Source organism: Carassius gibelio, chromosome B19 (genome assembly GCF_023724105.1).
Source record: "Carassius gibelio isolate Cgi1373 ecotype wild population from Czech Republic chromosome B19, carGib1.2-hapl.c, whole genome shotgun sequence".
Classification (NCBI taxonomy): Eukaryota; Metazoa; Chordata; class Actinopteri; order Cypriniformes; family Cyprinidae; genus Carassius; species Carassius gibelio.
Window position 1 is genome coordinate 26358140 of NC_068414.1, and position 20941 is coordinate 26379080.

Consider the following 20941-nt stretch of genomic DNA (forward strand, 5'->3'; position numbering starts at 1 on the left):
GATCCATCGGCAACTCTCCCCTGTTTGACATATGGAACCAATTTCATTGTACGTAGTCTGATTCATCTTCATTTTTATCCCAAACCATTCCAGGCTATTATTTATGGTACATAAAGTTCTGTGTCAGGGGGTCTTGTGTGTACCATCTCATTTTAAAGGGCAATTAAAGCTTACTCTGCAAGCCATTTCCTGTTTGCTTTAATGAACACTATAACTGTCATCTCCACCAAAACATTCGTTACAGGAATTAAAGCACAATATCAGCAATCATTAGACCCAGCTGATATTTTATTTAGGTTATGCCTCCCCTCAAAACTGCATAAATTTAGCTTGAATTAGACGGATTTTATATCACTTTTATATCACTATTAGAGAGTTTGCATAATAAGGCCTAGAAAATGGCTAGATTGGTTTGTTATTTGTGTAAAAATAAGAAGTTTTCGAGTTCTAGGATAGGCTAACATAAACTAAATCACATTAAAGTGAAGTGACATTCAGCCAAGTATGGTGACCCATACTCAGAATTTGTGCTCTGCATTTAACCCATCCGAAATGCACACACACAGAGCAGTGAACACACACACACACACTGTGAGCACACACCCGGAGCAGTGGGCAGCCATTTATGCTGCGGCGCCCGGGGAGCAGTTGGGGGTTCGATGCCTTGCTCAAGGGCACCTAAGTCGTGGTATTGAAGGTGGAGACAGAACTGTACATGCACTCCCCCCACCCACAATTCCGTCCGGCCCGAGACTAGAACTCACAACCCTTCGATTGGGAGTCCAACCCTCTAACCATTAGGCCACGACTTCCCTTTAAGAGGTACTTTAAAATGAAAGAAATAGTGGTTTATCAAAACGATGAACAATGTTTTGGGCCATAGCATCCGAGATAAATGACTTTTATAATTTAACTACTCATCTCAAGACATTTTTAAAGCAAAATCTTTGTCTAAAACAGTACCCTTGCGCCCTCTGTTGAAAAACATTGCAACTGCATGTAAGAATGTACGGTTTTGTCTGATCGATAGATAGATAGATAGATAGATAGATAGATAGATAGATAGATAGATAGATAGATAGATAGATAGATAGATAAAGTTGATAGAATATATATATATATATATATATATATATATATATATATATATATATATATATATATATATATATATATATATATATATATATATATATATATATATTTATATATAAATTCAATAGTAGAATGAAGTTACTATAAATAGCATAGCTCTATAATATCAAATAATATAATATATAATATAATATCTATAATATTAAATAGCGTATGAGAAACCAGACTCAAATATGCACCGAAAATGTTTTACGCGGAGGAAGCGCGTCATTGCGGGGCAGAAGTTTCATCTGACGTGGCATGAGGGGCGGAAACGCTTGTTTGTGTTTTGGTTCTAAAGGGGAAGTTGCGAGAGAGAAAAGAAAGGAGGAGACTTGATCGGGGTTGTTAAAATTCCAACTAACCGACCCCAATAATAAAGCAAAACCTCTCAAAATTTGAGCACCCCATCGTCGGAAATCAGTTCACGCAACCTGTCGGCTGACATTCAGGTAAAAAGACACCGAATACTTCCGTTAAATGTGCTGTTTTCTGGTTTGGCGTGTCCCTCAAGCTAGTTAGCCACTTTAGCTTGCTAGATTTCGTCTAAAAAATGTTACAGGCCTCTTGTCCTTTTCCAAACTACATAAGTCACCAAACCTGATCTCTTCAGCCCAATATATAAATTACATTATCCATGCTCTTGTTCATTAGAAGCTTGAATATATGTTTATAGTTGTATGCTTAGCTGAGGCTTGTGTCGGAATGCAGTTTGGGTGCAAACAGGGTGGAATGCTGGGGTTAAAGTGAAATTGCTTATTATATTGTCCTTATCCTCAGATTCTCAGAGCTATATTGGCGATCACTGTGGTTTAATAGACTTGGCATCTGACCTGATGTTGGCTGTCTTTGCATGAAAAAGACAGCTTGTCTCTTGGCTTGAGGGTCCAGGGGTGTGTTGAAAAATAGAGGAATTGTTAAAGTTGGGTGAGCTTAAGTTTAACCAACCTCGACTTGCTCTTCTTTAGAGTTATGAAGTGCTGTGATGTTGAGAATACAGGTTTATTTTGGGAATATGATTCAGAGACAGGATGACTGTTGTGTCAACCTTCAACAGAAATCACAGGTTTGTTTTTGTTAGGCCTGTCATTAAAATGAGACCACAATCTGACCAGCAGCAGTTGATTAAAACCGCTTGCCGGTGATGAGACTTTTGTAATGTCATGACTTGTTTCATAAGCTGTGCTCTTTTGTTTCACTTTGGAGTTTTGATGTAAGCCGCTCTGAGAGAGTGTGAATAGACGAATGTGGTTGTTATATCAGCTGCTATATATATCAAATGGATGAATGCAGCAGATTTGGCATGGTTTACGTCTTACACCAGGCTTCTTGATTTGATGCGAGTGGCAAAGCAGGTCTTGGTTTCTCTTATAGAACGATCAGCTTATGATGATGCAACGCCACAGCAGCCACACGAGCATCAGGGGTCTGTTTTTATGTTCTCCTATTTCACAACAGCAGTAACTGTGCAGTTTTGACAGGGAACGTGTTATCCTGCTGTTTTAAGCCTTGAGGTCACTGCCGGAGTAAACGTCTATCAGTTTTATTACCGTCCTTTGAGTTGATGGCTGCATCTCTGGTGTTGTATCTCAGGTATGTGTAGTCATTCTGAAGGCTGAGGTACTTAATTGGGAAGTGAAATTTTTCTCCAGCTGCTGAATTCTTGCATTGAGCTAAATGAGCTCGCTTTAGAATGGGTTACCTTGGCTACAGACATTTATTTCTGCAATATTAAATTATGTTCAATAAAACAATTGTAATGCTGCATTTTTGTCGTCATTACTCTAGTTTGCAGTGACACATGATCTTTCAGAAAGTATTTTAATATGTTAATATGTCATATTTCTTATTGTTAATTTTGAAAGCAGTTGTGCTGCTTAATATTTTGTGGAAACCATGAAACATTGTGTTTACTTTAAACTTTTGTTCTTACCTGTGGTCTTACTAAACTACTATTCTTTTATTTTAAGTGACTTCCTAGTCATAATACATACACACATGTCTGTGTGAATCATGTCATTTAGTGAAACAGTGTAGTTGTAATAGTGTCATATATTCAGCTGAAAGGTAGAAAATATGACTGAGATGTGTAAATCAAATAATATTTTTGTTTAATCCAGTGTTTTTAGTCTGAAAATGTGCATGTCTCAAACCAAAAATAGCATTTGAGTTACTAGCCACTATTGCTATAGCCGAGATTAGCGATTTCCCTGTATGAGAGCTCTTCTGAATAGAAAAAAAGAGAAGAAAGAAAAGATCTTTGTCTATAGTCAACATGAAAGTGCTCTTTTTCATTTCTCTTTTCTGGTTACATGTTGTGCTGTGCAGCCTGTACTGGGACAGCTCTCAGTGTGTGTGTGACCGCTTAAAGGAGACGGGGTGATTGACGACTGTCATGGCCAATAGGGGAGGAGCAACACGCCCCAACGGGTCCAACGCGGGCAATAAGATCTGCCAGTTTAAACTGGTCTTGCTCGGAGAATCGGCTGTGGGAAAGTCCAGCCTCGTACTGCGCTTCGTCAAAGGGCAGTTTCATGAGTTTCAGGAAAGCACAATAGGAGGTAGGGGATTTTTGTGTTTAAATTTATGTGTACCTGTTTTCGCATGTTCTCAACGCTTTTCTCTCTTGCTTCCAGCGGCCTTCCTTACACAGACGGTGTGCTTGGATGACACAACGGTAAAGTTTGAGATTTGGGACACAGCCGGACAGGAGCGCTACCACAGTTTGGCCCCCATGTATTATAGAGGTGCCCAGGCTGCCATTGTAGTTTATGACATCACCAATGAGGTGAGCAGTTCTGTTTTTAAAGCGGTTCATGAATGTTTTATACTGTGACTAACTTAGTGTCACATTTCTCTGTTCTGCTTCTGTTATTGTGCCTTTCGCTTTCTTCACCATGAAGGAGTCGTTTGCAAGAGCAAAGAACTGGGTTAAGGAGCTTCAGAGGCAGGCCAGTCCAAATATCGTCATCGCACTGTCTGGGAACAAAGCTGACCTTGCCAACAAGAGAGCAGTGGACTTCCAGGTATACATGACTTCACAACAAGACCAAAGAGAGATTTTATATCTGACCATCGCTGTCTCCCTCACCTGAGCTGGTTTATTTCGACAGGATGCTCAGTCTTATGCAGACGACAACAGTTTGTTGTTCATGGAGACGTCAGCAAAGACTTCCATGAATGTTAATGAGATCTTCATGGCCATTGGTAAGGTTTTTCCACAACAGTGGTGATTTAAAGTATTTATAAGATCTGGGAAATGCAACATACCTTTTTTTCCGGACTATAAATCGCACTTTTTTTCATAGTTTGTAAATCTCAAAATTAAATTGACATGAACCAAGAGAAATGAACTAAGAGAAAACATTACCATCTACAGCCGTGAGAGGGCGCTCTAATGCTGCTCATTGCTCCTGTAGTCTTCCACTGAGCATCATAGAGCGCTCTCTCGCGGCTGTAGTCGGTAATGTTTTCTCTTGGTTCTTGGTTCTAAATAAATGCTATAGTCCAGTGCGACTTGTATATGTTTTTTTCCTCGTCATGACGTATTTTTGGACTGATGCGACTTATACTCAGGTGCGACTTATAGTCCGAGAAATACGGTAGTTTTCTTTGTGATGCTTTGGTGCTGAGGTGTATTATTAATTATCACATTTTTATTTAATAATACTTGATTTTTAATTTGTATTTTTATTTAGGAAGAATTCATTATATAGATCAAAAGTAAAAAAAAAATGCTAGAAAGGTTTTCATTTCAAATAAATACAGTTGTTTTCTGCTTTCTATTAATAAGAGAATCCTGAATAAAAAAAGTTTCACTATTTCCACAAAATATTAAGCAGCAGAACTGTTTGCAACATTGATAATAATGAGAAATGTTTGTTGAACACCAAATCAGCACATTAAAATAATTTCTGAATGATCATGTGACACAGAAGAAGTCTGCTGAAAATTCAGATTTGCCATCACAGGGATACATTTCATTTTAAAATATATTAAAATAGAAAAGATTTTTTAAACTGTAATATTACTGTTTAAACTTTTTTAAAAATCAAATAAAGTCTGTTTTTATGAGCATAAAAAGCAACTTTCAAAAACATTAAGAAGTGTTATTTCTTGTTTTGTGTCTCCAGCGAAAAGGTTGCCTAAGAATGAGCCCCAAGCCGCCGGAGCCAGCAGTGGGCGGAGTAGGGGCGTGGACCTCACGGAGACAGCCCAACCCACTAAGGCCCCCTGCTGCAGCAACTAATGCAAAAAAAAAATCCCCCTTCACCAAACTCTGTTACTGCAACAGCTAACGCAAGGTCCCGCCCTCCAACTTGGTTTTTGACTAACTAATGAAATGCGACTGCTTTCCCCATTTTCCACAACTCTCTTACGCTGTTACAAAAGCTCTGCCCCGACCATGTAGCTGCTGTGATTTTTGTTTTGTTGTTTTTCTGTAAAGACCCATGCCTCTTACTGTATTCATGCTTAAGCTCAAGCCATGTCTCCAAACTGTAATATATGCCGTCACAGATATCCATAAAAAAAACAATTAATTATCGTAATAACAATTATCTGAATGCCATTTGCCTGACCTGGACGAAAGGGGCGGGGGCTCTGCAAAGTTTCACCTGCCCTGTCATAATTCAGAATGCTTCTTTTTGCAAAGCTGTTTTCATCTTTTTTATGATTTAGTTTAATAGAAATGTACTTTTCAGAATAATGGATGCATGTATCACTACAAAGCCTGAAAATGGTTAAGTTTTAACCATATCCAATGGCACACATGGTGAGAGAGGACGTGATGAGTTGCCCATGCCCCTTTGCTCCACCCCGTCTCGTTTCCCTGCTCTTTCCCTCTCGCTCTGATTCTGGATGTCCCAGCGGCTCTGTTCAGTGGCAGACTGCCCACTTCCTGAGGCTGCGCTGGCAACAAAAAGCCCACCTCCTTCTTAACCACACACACATAGCTAAGATCCCGCCCCCTTGTTATTCTCTCAACATTTAGCAAGCCTTCACATTTTTTGTCAGCTTTATTGGCACCGTCCTATAACTGAGTGAATATGTGGCTGCGCTTTCATTCAGCAAAAAAAAAAAAAAAAAAAAACGGTCTACGTAAGATAAGTAGCTTCCCTTTCACAGACATGCACCAGTCACGCTCGCACTCTTCTGGTTCTAACTCACCCAGGTGTTTCTTACTCCATGCCTTGCACTAATTTTTGTTCATGATATTATCTCTTGCAAATACAGCCAGAGTGATATAAATATATATAAATAATTTACTGTAAATAGGGTGTTGCAATGTATTCGTCTTTTCCATTTACTGTTGCAGGACTAATGCTTGATAGGGAGTTAGATAATCATAAAAAAACAATAAAAAAAACAATTGTACAGTAACCAAGAATTGCTTTGATAGGGGTTGGAGTTATGTTTCTTTTTCACAAATGGTTAAATTATAATCAGTGGTGGTCTTATAAAATGTATGTAGTGTTATTAACAAAAAAAAAGAAAAAAGAGAGCTTTTATTTAGTGGTCTGTTTTGTAATTTTCATGAGAAAGAAAATACCTTCACAAATGTCTTTGTCACTAAACAGTGTCCACATCAACAGATTATGATAGTTTTTCCTCTGCTTTTCGTCCCAGTATCGGACAACACATACACTTTTAACATTCTCTCGATCTTCAACATTTCAGGATACTGGTACCACATAAATTCGCTGCTACATTCAATTTCTGTCTTTTTTCTTTTTTAAGTGTGCCCCCTTTGAGACTAAAAATGCAGTTACCTAAATATTACTGTTAATGTATCAAATAAATTTCTTATAAATGGTATTGATAATATTGTGTGTTCAGAGGGCCAAATTAACTTCTAGTCTTCTCTCTATGTGGAATTCCCTTCACATTACAGATTCTTGTGTAATAGCATTTGTTTGTGATAATGACCCATGATAAGTAAATTGTACCTTGAGTCACAACATCTTATTTGTTTGCTCATAAAAAAATGATTGCTGATTTTATTCCATGACTGATTGCAAATAAGCTTAATTTTACAGTGGTTTCCTATTTTCTTATAGTTATACCTGTCTGTTTTATGAGTATCTGTGTTTTAACAGGTGATCAGTATTTAAATCACTATATAAATATATATAGTTTAAGTTTTAGCAATTTGTGTTTTTGCAATTTTATTACCGTAGGTTTAAAAAAAAAAATTATTTTACAGTGTTCATTTTTATTTGATTTTTTTAGTTAGTTGCAAAGGCAAAAATGCTATTTTTCATCAGATTTTTATCTGTTTATATTTTATTTTCAGGTTTTAATAGTTTTTGTTTTATTCAAGCCCCTAAACATGCAATTGCTGTTTAATCTGAAGTTAAACCCTTTTCATCTAACTTTTGGGGGGGTCTGCAGAGATGACATTAGGACTAGGCCCTTATTTGTATCAAAAGCATGTTATTCCTGCAAGTGGCTTCACATTCAGATCGCTGCAGATAAAAATACCTTAACCCAGCCTGAGATGACTTCTTGGATGCTCAGGCTGACTTTAGACAAGTTTTTGGGACTTTTTTTATTTATTCAGATTGGGAGGCCAGTTTCCAGACTAGTTAAACCAGCTTGTTTAGGATGGTAGACCAATTTCTATCAGTATTGTCGAAAAGGTAATGTTCGAGCAAGTCATTTTAGAACCAAAAATGTCTCTACAAACCATGTCTAACGCTTTTTATGTATTTGACCTTGAAAGGTTCGTTTAGAAAGGGCATATTTGTATCCTCCTCGAATCATAACGGGATTTTCATTTGTGCCTCCCCTAGCGGAGACAAGGCGGATTTACAATGTCAAATAAAAAAGCAGGGATGAACGCCATGTCTGATCCCGCTGTTGAGGGGTAGAGAGAGCGAATACAGCGGGCGGACTTCGAGGATTCGAGTCGGTGCGCGGAAGCAGGCTCGATGTCGGAGAGCGCGGGGATTCCTCAGGGCTCCCCGGCGGTGGGTGCAGCGGGCTCGGCTGCGGCTGCGCCAGGTGTCGGTGGAACCGAGTGTTCGGGCGCTGCTGTCGGTTCTGCACGTATCGCCGTCAAGAAGGCGCAGCTCCGCTCCTCCCCGCGTCCGAAGAAACTGGAGAAACTCGGTGTATATTCCTCGTGCAAGGTACAGTAGTGATGTAAAAACGTTGTTTACGTCTGCAGTGCAAAGGAAAGACTCGCTTTTATTTGTTTAGCCGATAGCTGAAAGTAGCTGTTACCTTACTTTACCCACTCTTGATTTTGCAAGCACAGCACAAAAAGACATAGCTTTGTCTTTCATTCTTCTAAACTGCGAATGTGTTTTCTTTCGTGCTTTAGCCACAACCAAATAATGCACAACAGAAATGTATAAATGAACTCATTTCCGTGATCTGCAAAGATAATACCGCTGTTTGCCCAAGATGACGTGAACATTTGGTGCTCTTGGCGGGTTGTCAATTTATTTTTTCTTTTAACAATGAATGCAGATTTTTCAATTGTATTTCGCCGAGTCAGACAAAAGTTTCAAGGTGCTTCGGTGCGAGAGTTCTGCAGGAACGGGAGGCACAATCTGAAGTTGATTACTCAAGAGGAGAGAGCGTCGTCTTTGTTTTGACAGGATGACAGCTGCGAAATGGGCGTGGTTTGTTGCAGGGGGCGGAGTCTGCTCATTGTTGTCAGATCAGTCACACGCATAGACTGTAGGTCACACGCAACAAACGGAGGCCCTCAAGTGTTGAAATATTAAAATAAATACGTAATTTAAGTAATGAAACGTAATACCAATAAATGTATTATTAAAGAACCAAAAAGTACATTGTATTTCATTATAGATTTTGTTCTAACTTGATTTATTTCCATTCTATTTAAATTAAAAAAAAATTTGGGGGGTTCAGCAAGCAGGCTGTGTCTCTTAATTTTAGTTTTTACAGTAACACTCCGAAATAGTGGGCATCTCTTTCCAACTTGTATCAACATTTATTTGATGATTTATTATTTTAGTAAGTTTGAGTAATTTTGGCTCTTCATAGAGTCCACCAGCATAAATTAAGCGAGGCTAAATAGTCCTAAAATCTCAACACCTGGAAATCAGGAATTTTCTATAGAGTTAATTACATTATTGATTTATGAATAAAATAATAATAAATAATGTATACAAGAGTCTTATCGGTTTCTGTGCAGTACTTTAATAGATTTAGTGTATGTGTAACATATTGCTAAAGTAGTCATTTTACTGTCTTATTTTGTGGTTGTTTTTTTTATTCTCATTCAGGCTGAAGGAGCTTGTAAGTGTAATGGCTGGAAGAGTCAAAACCCACCTCCAACTCCGCCCCCTCCAACCCCACCCAGAGCTGAGCAGCCAATTGCAGTTAACTTAAAGGAGCCCTGCAGAAGCTGCAGCCACGCCCTCGGTAATAACTGTTTGTGTAATAGTAGAGCACAACAGCAGAGTTCAGGAACATGAAATTCCATTCTTGTTATCCATAGAGAAATGGATGATTAATGTTATATTTAATATATAAACCTGCCAAGAAAGACCTACATTGAGTCAGGGTTGTTAAGTCATAGTCTATTCACTCAAACAGCTTAAATTACATATTTGAATATTTTGCAGTAAACTTTAAGTATATGGTGTGTTTTGAATACAAACCCGATTCCAAAAAAGTTTGAAACAGAATCCAAATATGTGGAAGTTTCAAATTGCAATATTTTATTAAGAATACAACATAGATAACATATCAAATGGTTAAACTGAGAAAATGTATAATTTTAAGGGAAAAATAAGTTGATTTTAAAATTTCATGGCATCAACACATCTCAAAAAAGTTGGGACAGGGCCATGTTTACTGCTGTGTGGCATCCCCTCTTCTTTTTATAACAGTCTGCAAACGTCTGGGGACTGATGAGACAAGTTGCTCAAGTTTAGGAATAGCAATGTTGTCCAATTCTTGTGTAATACAGGCTTCTAGTTGCTCAACTGTCTTAGGTCTTCTTTGTCTCATCTTCCTCTTTATGACGCGCAAAATGTTTTCTATGGGTGAAAGATCTGGACTGCAGGCTAGCCATTTCAGTACCCGGATCCTTCTCCTACGCATGATGTTGCAATTGATGCAGTATGTGGTCTGGCATTGTCATGTTGGAAAATGCAAGGCCTTCCCTGAAAGAGACGACGTCTGGATGGGAGCATATGTTGTTCTAGAACTTGGAAATACCTTTCAGCATTGATGGTGCCTTTCCAGATGTGTAAGCTGCCCATGCCACACACACTCATGCAACCTCATACCATCAGAGATGCAGGCTTCTGAACTGAGCGCTTATAACAACTTGGGTTGTCCTTGTCCTCTTTAGTCCAGATGACATGGTGTTCCAGTTTTCCAAAAAGTACTTTAAAATTGGATTTGTCTGACCACAGTCTATTTTAAATGAGCCTTGGCCCAGAGAAAATGCCTGCGCTTCTGGATCATGTTTAGATATGGCTTCTTTTTTGACCTATAGAGTTTTAGCCGGCAATGGCGAATGGCACGGTGGATTGTGTTCACCGACAATGTTTTCTGGAAGTATTCCTGATGTGATTTCCATTACATTATCATTCCTGTATGTGATGCAGTGCGTCTAAGGGCCCGAAGATCACGAGCATCGAGTATGGTTTTCCAGCCTTGACCCTTACGCACAGAGATTGTTCCAGATTCTCTGAATCTTTGGATGATATTATGCACTGAAGATGATGATAACTTCAAATTCTTTGCAATTTCTCTGAGAAACTCCTTTCTGATATTGCTCCACGATTTTTCGCCGCAGAATTGGGGGAATTGGTGATCCTCTGCCCATCTTGACTTCTGAGAGACACTGCCACTCTGAGAGGCTCTTTTTATACCCAATCATGTTGCCAATTGACCTAATAAGTTGCAAATTGGTCCTCCAGCTGTTCCTTATATGTACATTTAATTTTATTGCTACCTGTCCCAACTTTTTTGGTAGCTCTCATGAAATCCAAAATGAGCCAATATTTGGCAAGTCATTTCAAAATGTCTAACTTTCAACATTTGATATGTTATCTATATTCTATTCCATTCCTTTTTTACTCACAATTTATACAGTGTCCAAACGTTTTTGGAATCGTGTTTGTATTTGAAATCAGTTACTAACAGTCAGCAGTTTTATATGGTACTGTTTATGCTTCAGCTATGTCAATGGCAATGCTTCGTACAAAGTCACGATTGTATTCTTTTGTGTTTTTATTTGGCCAGGTGACCATGTGACACACCTGGAGAATGTGTCAGAGGAGGAGATGAACAGACTGCTTGGAATTGTGCTGGATGTGGAGTACCTGTACACATGTGTCCATAAAGAAGAGGATCCCGACACTAAACAAGTTTACTTTTCTCTCTTCAAAGTGAGTTCTGTTGTTGCACATTGTGAAGTGCTGGTTACATGACTTGCTGTTTTGGACAAATTAAAAAATATCGTTCAATGAAAAAAATAGTGACAACTATTCTGTTTATGTAGTGCAAGTCATGTAATTAGAAAAACTCTGGGGTCAGTAAAATTGGTAATGTTTTTGGAATAAGTCTCTTATGCTCACAAAAAATGCATTTATTTGATCAAAAATAAAGTTAAGTAATTCATATTCTGAAATGTTATTACAGTTTTAAATAAGTGTATTTTAAATATAATGTATTCCTGTGATGGCAAAGCTGAATTTTAGGTTTCATGTTGATTTGGTGCTCAAGAAACATTTCTTATTATCATTGTGTAAAAAACAGTTGTGCTGGAAACCTTGATAAAGGACTCTTTGAGGAATATATAGTTCAAAAGAACAACATATATTTGAAATATATAGCTTTTGTAACATTGTCTTTACTGCCACATTGGATCACTTTTTAATGCATCCTTGAGTTGCTGAATAAAAGGATTAATTTCTTCTAAAAAAAAAAAAAAAAAACTGACCTGAAATGTTTGAACGGGAGTGTATATTAATATATATTAACATTCTGATGTGTTTAATCAGTTTGCTACTAATTGTCAATCTTACCTACCTGTATTTGTTGAAAATGTCTTAGTTGCTACGGAAATGCATCCTGCAGATGGGAAGGCCTGTGGTAGAAGCTCTGGAAAGCCCACCTTTTGAAAAACCAAGCATTGAACAGGTAGCTGCTTAAATTGCAAGGTTGTAATCTCCATAGGTAATGAATAATGGACGATCAGTATGCATTTCATCAACGTCTCAGTCTTCAACAATTATGAAACCCCTCAGTCTGGAATATTTGGTAACAGTATTTGGTCAACTTTTTATTCACATCACGTTTAAACATTATGTCAAGTATCAGGAAGTGTAAAACCGCAAATACAGATAAATCTCCTTTAAGCTCAATAGTAGCTTTATTCTGAAACAGGCTTATGAAACAGGACATTTAGTGTTTTGAACAACATTGTTTTCTTGGTTATATATAGGCAGTGTACTTTGCCTGTGATGCACAAATTAGAGAGACACCAAACAACCCTACACACATTCCTGAGATTCTTGTAGCTGGTGTCACACATACATTTTTTTCATGTGTTGGTTGTTGTTGTTGTTGTTGCAGGGTGTGAACAACTTTGTGCAGTACAAGTTTAGCCACCTACCGTCAAAAGAGAGGCAAACCATTGTGGAGCTTGCAAAGATGTTCCTCAACCAGATCAACTACTGGCAGCTAGAGACGCCCTCACAAAGGAGACAAAGAGCACCTGATGATGATGTGGCTGGTTATAAAGTCAATTACACCAGGTGAATGCTAGTTTACTTGAGTTTAGGGGCACCTAAGAGAGGAGTGGGTCTCGTTTGGAAAAAATGTAACAAAAAAATTATCTTCTGTTGTGCACCTTATGGCCATTAAGAGATTATTGGCTTTGTTTATTTTCCAAAAGTATTATATATAAATATATTATAAATAATATGCACATTTACAAGCCATAATTGCCTTTTTTGGGTCTGCTCATTTTTTTTCCCACGATAAAAAAAAAAAAAACATTCTCTCATATTGCACATTTCTTCAGCACCTATTTTCACATTCTTTCCGAAATTCTGCCTTTCTGAAAAGCCCAGTTTGAGGTCCTAAGCCTTCATGAGCATCTATAGATAGTAGTATTAAATATTTATTAATTATGGATTCTTTATTGAAAGTCCACACAATATTTTTTGCCTTTGCAACATCGCAAAATCACCAACTTTTCTTTGTGGGCGGGCCAAAGTAGCCAGTAGGTGGGTATTTTGCCAAAATGTAACATAGTGATGTAGCAAAGTCTTTGTAATCCCTTAGTCAGGGTTGTGCCATATTTAAATTTTGACTGGGAAAAAAAACAAGGCTGTGAGGAATACTTTCAGGGGACAAAAACTAGTTTTGAAAGTCATGACATGAATTAGGACCTTTATACAGTGCATGCCATTGTAAAGACCAGACCAAACGTCTATCCCTCCATTTAATACATATTTCTGGTCTTCTTGTGTGTTCGTGTTGCAGGTGGCTGTGTTATTGTAATGTGCCCCAGTTCTGTGACAGTCTCCCTCGGTACGAGGCCACACAGATTTTCGGCCGCACTTTCCTGCGCTCTGTGTTCACTGTTATGAGGAAGCAGCTGCTGGAACAGGCCCGGCAGGAGAAAGACAAACTACCACCCGAGAAACGCACACTCATTCTTACACATTTCCCCAAGTAAGCACACAAGCACACATAACTTTCTACAAATAACCGGTCCATTATATGTGTTTATGTGAATATGTGTGTGTTGTGCGCAGGTTTTTGTCTATGCTAGAAGAAGAGGTTTATAGTCATAATTCACCTATCTGGAGTGAAGACTTTATGGTTCGTTTATCAGGTGGACAGATTCCCACAGGTGATTAACAATGGTAGAGTTCATTTGATTCAGTTGTATGTGTCACATGGCTATGTAAACAGACTTCTCTTCTCTGATTGGTGCAGTGATTAGTGCTCCACCTGTGACCCGCCCCCTGTACTACAGCAGTAGTCCCGCCCCAGTGGAGCTGGTTGGAGGAGGCAGTGTAAGCCCGGCCCGGAAAACAGCATCCACTTTGGAGCCCAATTCAGGTGTCAACTTATTTTATGACATTTTATCCAGTACCTTTGTCATTTATGTAGTCTTAATGATGAATCTAAATTATTGTTCAAAAGTTTGGGGTCAGTAAAGTTTAAGAAATCATACTTTTATTCAGCAAGGATGGATTAAATTGATCAAATGTAGAATATAATATACATCTCCAGAAAATATGTTTATGTATGTCTATAGGTATGTGTGTATGTGCGCACTGCAGATGATGTCTTAAAGTTGCTAAACCTTAAAGGGTTAGTTCACCCAAATATAAAAATTATGTCATTAATGACTCGCCCTCATGTCATTCCAAACCCGGAAGACCTCCGTTCATCTTCAGAACACAGTTTAAGATATTTTAGATTTAGTCCGAGACCGCTCAGACCCTCCATTGAAACTGTGTGTACGGTATACTGTCCATGTCCAGAAAGGTAATAAAATCATCATCAAAGTAGTCCATGTGACATCAGAGGGTCAGTTAGAATTTGCTGAACCATCGAAAATACAATTTGGTCCAAAAATAAAAAAAATTACTACTTTATTCAGTAGATTTACTACATACTACATTTATTCTTTATACCGTACACACAGCTTCATTGGAGGGACTGAGAGCTCTCGGACTAAATCTAAAATATCTTAAACTGTGTTCTGAAGATGAACAGAGGGTTTGGAACGACATTAGGGTGAGTCATTAATGACATAATTGTAATATTTGGGTGAACTAACCCTTTAATAAATTTGACTCTACGCACAAATGCAGGTGGAGAAAAGCGAAAGTCTTCTGAGCCGTTGTCTCACGAGGACAGCAAACGACCCCGTGTGGTTGGTGACATTCCTATGGAATTAATTAATGAAGTCATGTCTACAATTACAGACCCTACAGCCATGCTGGGACCAGAGGTAAACACAGTGTGTTTAATTAGTTTTTTATATCATAGATGGTTGTACAAAACCCATAATATCATAGGGACTAGAGCAAAAACAGTCCTTTATTCTGTCTTTCTCTCAGACCAGTCTTCTCTCTGCTCATTCTGCACGTGATGAAGCTGCTCGATTAGAGGAGAAGCGTGGCGTCATCGAGTTCCATGTCATTGGAAACTCCCTCAACCAGAAGCCCAATAAGAAGATCCTCATGTGGCTTGTTGGTCTGCAGAACGTCTTCTCACACCAGCTGCCCCGCATGCCTAAAGAATACATCACACGCCTTGTCTTTGACCCGTATGTTTGCTACCATTATCCCTTTTAATGTACTTTAAGGCCAATTCGCACAGACAAACACCAACGAGTTGGATGTTGGATCAAAATTTTCTGCCCCAACAGAATCCAACAAACACTCACTGAACGTTTTCAGTCAGATGAAAACAAATCCGCCAACAGCAGTAGACACCAACAGGGTAACACACTGATCCAACAAAACCCATGTTTGTTGGCGTTTATCTGTGCGGTGTGAATTTGCCTTAAAACTTTAAAAGTCTGATGCCTACTGTATAGGACGGAAGCTTTAAAAACTGGTGTTTACCCCAAAATTAAGATTGTGTCATCATTTACTCACTCACATGTTGTTCCAAACCTATATGAGTTTCTTTCAAAAAGATACTGGTAGCCACTGTTTATAACAGACCTAATGTCTTACTATTTATATTTATTGATTAAATTTAAGAATTTGAGAAAAAAGATCATGCATACATTTAATTAGGTAAATAAATGGCATTATAAATGTAAAAATGCACATAAAAGCTAAAAAAAATTAAAAAAAAGAAGTACATTACTATTACTTCTGCAAACTTATCACCACACAGAAATAGAAGAATATCAAAATCAGTAGTCCTAGATCTTCCAAAATACCAGCTCATAACATGCTCAGCAAAATATAATCTAAAATTCCAGTATATATTGAGGTAGCTATATATATTTTTTTTGTCATTATCACACACTCCTATATGGAAGTCAATGGCTGCTAGCTACTGTTTCATTATAACCATTCTTTAGAATCTCCGCTTTCACTTTCAGAAGATGAAAGAAACTGTTTAATGTTAACCTCTTGCTTCCTGTAAACGGTAACAGAACATTGTGATGAGTCAATGCATTTCCTCTTTATACAGGAAACACAAGACTCTGTCTCTGATTAAAGATGGCCGTGTTATTGGGGGAATCTGTTTCCGGATGTTCCCAACTCAGGGCTTCACTGAAATTGTGTTCTGTGCCGTCACCTCCAATGAACAAGTCAAGGTATGTTGTCCTATACGAACTGTGATGCATTCCCATTATTATTTGTTATTATTCTTTCTCACTCATTGCTAGCCTGATCTTTACTCGTTTGATTGTTATTTAAGGGTTATGGGACTCACCTCATGAACCATCTTAAGGAGTATCACATCAAGCACGAAATTCTCAACTTTCTCACCTATGCTGATGAATACGCCATTGGCTACTTTAAAAAACAGGTCAGTGCTCTATTAATTCATAACACAAAATACAACTAAAGTGGATGGTGAATTATATTGCCAAGCTCCAAATAAGAATAAGAACATTTTAATAAGAACATGATGAAGGAGGAAAATAATGAGGATTTTTTTTTTAGGTACTATCACTTTAAGTATATTTCCATATTCTTATTTTGTTTCTCTTGCTTTATGTCAGGGATTCTCTAAGGACATTAAAGTGCCGAAGTCAAAGTATGTGGGCTACATTAAAGATTACGAAGGGGCCACACTCATGGGCTGTGAACTAAACCCTTGCATCCCTTACACTGAGTTCTCAGTCATCATCAAGAAACAGAAAGAGGTCTGTGTGTGTGTTTGTGAGCATGAGATCTGAGGTGTTTCAAAGAGGCTACACAGTATGGTAAAATGCATTGTTTTGTTATTGCCTAAAGGCTTTTCTTTCTCTATCTTACCCTCTCTCTCAGATCATTAAGAAGCTTATAGAGCGCAAGCAAGCACAGATTCGGAAAGTCTACCCTGGCCTGTCCTGTTTCAAGGAGGGAGTTCGTCAGATTGCCATTGAGAGCATTCCAGGAATCCGTATGTCTTACTTTTATGTACAATAGTTTTAGATAAAAAATTCTTCAATGAATAACAATAATACCGTATTAATAATAAATATTACAATTTTAAATAAGTGTATTCTATTTGAATATATTTTAAGATGTAGTTTAATTTTAATAATTCCTATAAAAAAATCATTACCCCAGTCTTCAGTGTCACATGATCCTTCAGAAATCATTCTGATATGTTGATTTGCTGCTCAAGAAACATTTCTTATCATTCTCAATGTTGTGCTGCTTAATATTTTTGGTGGAAACAGTGATGTCAGGATGCTTTGATGTATTGATACTTCAAAAGATGGCATAAAAAAAAGTGAAATAAAAAATTCACTGTCACTTTTTATGCATTTCATGCATTCTTTTCAAAATAAAAGCATTAATTTCTTTTAAAAAATGTGGTACTTGTATCATACTTATAAATTGTATTTAATATTTATTTCATAGTAAATAATATATTAAAAACAATAATATATTGAATTGAAACATTACTGTTTACTTGTCTTTGGACAGGTGAGACGGGCTGGAAGCCTGTAGGGAAGAGGTGAGTGTGTATCTGTGAGTCACAGCTAAACAAATCTTATGGAAACGTGGAGTTTGTTTCATTTGGTGTTCTTTTTCCACAGCAAAGAGCTGAAGGATCCAGACCAGTTGTACAGCACCTTAAAGAACATCTTACAGCAGGTCAAGGTAATATATCTGCATTGCCTACATGTTTCAAAAATTACATTTATGAAATAAAACCATAAAAAGACTCATTTGGAATATGTATTGTACTCCTCAGTCACACCAGAATGCATGGCCCTTCATGGAACCTGTAAAGAAGAATGAGGCACCTGGTTATTATCAAGTCATCCGCTTCCCTATGGGTACGCAGAGATCTTTCATACATGATGTGCCTCAGGCTTACTTTTGCGCATGTAATGCCTGACTGTTATATTGTGCATTGTAGACTTGAAGACAATGAGCGAGCGTCTGAAGAGTCGTTACTATACCACACGGAAGCTGTTCATGGCTGACATGCAGAGGATCTTCACTAACTGCAGAGAGTACAACCCTCCTGAAAGCGAGTACTACAAATGTGCCAACCTACTAGAGAAATTCTTCTACACCAAGATCAAAGAGGCGGGCCTCATCGATAAGTAATCCAGCTAGGGGGAGCACGTGGTCCGTTTCCCTTTCTACCTCTTTTCTCCACATTTATCATATATAGAACTCCTTTTAATCCCCATTGTTTTTGCATCAAAAGTAGGGTTTTCTGAAATGAAGACATTTACATGTATCGTTCATTCAAAAATTCTAATTTGATGAAAATGTAACCTCAGGCCAGCCAAGATTGCAATTTAGCATTTTATCACTTGCTCACCAGAGGATCCTCAACAGTGAATGGGTGCCGTCAGAATGAGAGTCAAAAATCTGTTAAAAGCATCACAAGTACCGGTAATCCATACGATTCCAGTCTAACATCTTATGAATCAAAAAGCTGTTTGTAAGAACGAATCCATAATTAAAGCATCAAAAGGCATTAACTGATTATCGCAATGTTTTTAGCAGATCTTCTGGGATGAGCAAAAAACACATTTACATTTTGGATAGCCTGAGGGTTATTACATTTTCAGGAAATTGCTAATTTTGGGTGAACAATTTCTAAAAAGATAAGTATTTGGCACATGTGAATATCCACATGACTGCCATGTGTGAAAAGTCTTTTTCCCGTCTTAAGAATTCCTTCTGCCAAAAGTGTGGAACAATTTTACGGTATGTGCGGCTGGATGCTTTTGGTGTGCATGTGTTCTTGCTAGTGTGTGTATATAATAGTAAAAATCTCTTTATATAGATACAGTTTTATGAGGAAAAATCTTTTTTTATATTTTATGTAAAGTCATGGCCAAAGGTTTTGGCTATGACATTTTTGTTTTGCAAATGTTTGCAGCTTCAGTATTTGTAGATAATTTTCCTGTGTTTCTATGGTATACTGAAAAACAGTGATAAGCACATTATAAGTTTTAAAGGCTTTTATTGGCAAAAAATATATAGAATGAGTCCGTATTTACAGTGTTTACCCCTGTTCTTCATAACCTCTGCAATTCATTCTGGCATGGTGGATATTAGCTTCTGGGCCAAATCCTGACTGACGGCCATCCATTTTGTCATTTTGTGTCAGAATATTTTTTTTTTTTTTGTGTGTGACGTTAATTTTTTTGGCCAATGAAGCTTGTAACAATTATTTAAAATGCATCTGATCACTCTGCACAATAATCTAGAAACAATGTGAATGAACACCGCAACAGCTTAAGCAGCAAACTTTGCAACACACAAAATTGATGTCACTGCCAAAACGTATGGCCATGACTGCAGTAGCGAAGGATGTGGCCTACAACTCAGCCAAGAAAAATGACTCTAATTACCTAATGTCAGACCTTCAAACAGCACTTATTTATTATTAAACCTAAAGAAATGTTGATAAATACTAGTACTGATACAGTGAAGATTCCTAATCAGAAACTTGCACATGTGTGGTCTTTATCAGAGCGCGGCGTAACGAGGAGCATTCCCTGTGCAGCGAAAAAAACTTAATAACTTAAGTCTTAATATGCTTCATCTTTATGGCTGTGCTTCTAATGAAAACGTACAGCCTTTTTATGTAAAGGTGACACGTGCAATGACTCGCACTATTGTTGTTTTCTAAAATATTTGTACTTTTAAATAATTAAGAGATGGGCTTTGTACTACATTTGGGGGAATGGGGGATAAAGCTATTTTAAGGTCTTTGTACCTTTGCTTTTAAAGACATAGCATATTTTATAGAATGATTAAATATTTAGAGCAACTAATGTGAATGAAATGTCTACTTTTGTGTTAGACTGTTGTGGTAGAGGGTAATGTTGCACAAACTGCACAATTCTTTTTTTTTTTTCTTGCACTTTTTTTGTTGTTGAAATTGTTAAAGAAAAAAAATCACAATCATTAATTTCTTGAATTATTACGTTTATGTATATTTTATCATTTATTCGGATGCCATTTTTGTTTGCTGAACAATTTAGGCATGTTATTAAGCAGAAAATGCATATGTCTGTTTTTGTTTTTACTGCAAATGTGTCAACAGACTGGAGTTCCTGGATTTGTTCAAAATGTGCTGGTCTAGTCTAGCATTTCACCATGTTTCCAATACTATAAAGCCAAGTCAAGAAAGCTTACTTGCTCATCCAGGAAACTTGTTTCCTACATAGCTGTGCTCATGTTCTATCTCTGCGCCATCTTCACAAAATAATAAAATAATTTCAAATCAGTATTCCCGTTGTTTATGTATTTGTTAATTAGCTGCCTGTTTCACGTGTGTGTCCTGACAGAGTTAATGACTGTAAGTTATCTGTTACTTATACAACAGTTAGATCTGGCTATTTATAATTGTTAGAGAAAATAGATTTTTCATTACAGTGGGTTTACTTAACATCACAAACTGCTTCTAGGGTATATTAAATGAATAGACAATCGTTTCTTTTATGTAATCCATATCTCACCATCCAAGATGTACTGTAGATGAGTTTTTTCCCCCCAGGAAGATTTTGGAGAAGTTTAGCATTATATCACTTGCTCACCACTTTTTCTGCCATTTTAACCAGAAGCAGCGGTGGATTCGTTTCTTACAAATGCAACTTTTCTTAAGACGTCAATTGATGGACTGGAGTCGT

General features: G+C 37.5%; 2 protein-coding genes across 2 annotated transcripts; both read left to right on the forward strand.

Annotated features, from left to right (window-relative positions):
- The first annotated feature begins 1416 nt into the window (after window positions 1-1416).
- Window positions 1417-7136, forward strand: LOC127978574 (ras-related protein Rab-5A). The gene is made up of 6 exons (XM_052583317.1): window positions 1417-1586; window positions 3463-3695; window positions 3771-3922; window positions 4038-4160; window positions 4248-4341; window positions 5268-7136. Exons 2-6 carry the CDS (start codon window positions 3530-3532, stop codon window positions 5381-5383), a joined length of 651 nt encoding a protein of 216 aa, XP_052439277.1. The 5' UTR covers window positions 1417-1586; window positions 3463-3529; the 3' UTR covers window positions 5384-7136.
- A 761-nt stretch (window positions 7137-7897) lies between these two features.
- Window positions 7898-20541, forward strand: LOC127978571 (histone acetyltransferase KAT2B). Its single transcript, XM_052583314.1, has 18 exons — window positions 7898-8267; window positions 9396-9534; window positions 11371-11516; window positions 12184-12270; window positions 12706-12887; window positions 13621-13812; window positions 13896-13993; window positions 14080-14205; window positions 14967-15106; window positions 15216-15424; window positions 16309-16435; window positions 16540-16650; window positions 16847-16990; window positions 17115-17229; window positions 17763-17793; window positions 17876-17939; window positions 18034-18118; window positions 18202-20541. The coding sequence occupies exons 1-18, from the start codon at window positions 8067-8069 to the stop codon at window positions 18393-18395; spliced, it is 2391 nt and encodes a 796-aa protein (XP_052439274.1). The 5' UTR covers window positions 7898-8066; the 3' UTR covers window positions 18396-20541.
- The last annotated feature ends 400 nt before the right edge of the window (window positions 20542-20941 follow it).

What these genes read in the sequence shown, in the direction of transcription:
- LOC127978571 (XM_052583314.1), top strand. Translation starts at nt 8,067, where the DNA reads ATGTCGGAGAGCGCGGGGATTCCTCAGGGCTCCCCGGCGGTGGGTGCA. An exon ending in TATAAAGTCAATTACACCAG is followed by an intron (nt 12,888 to 13,620) that starts GTGAATGCTAGT and finishes TTCGTGTTGCAG; the next exon opens with GTGGCTGTGTTATTGTAATG. An exon ending in AGGTGGACAGATTCCCACAG is followed by an intron (nt 13,994 to 14,079) that starts GTGATTAACAAT and finishes TGATTGGTGCAG; the next exon opens with TGATTAGTGCTCCACCTGTG.
- LOC127978574 (XM_052583317.1), top strand. Translation starts at nt 3,530, where the DNA reads ATGGCCAATAGGGGAGGAGCAACACGCCCCAACGGGTCCAACGCGGGC. An exon ending in AGAGAGCAGTGGACTTCCAG is followed by an intron (nt 4,161 to 4,247) that starts GTATACATGACT and finishes TTATTTCGACAG; the next exon opens with GATGCTCAGTCTTATGCAGA. An exon ending in TGAGATCTTCATGGCCATTG is followed by an intron (nt 4,342 to 5,267) that starts GTAAGGTTTTTC and finishes TTGTGTCTCCAG; the next exon opens with CGAAAAGGTTGCCTAAGAAT.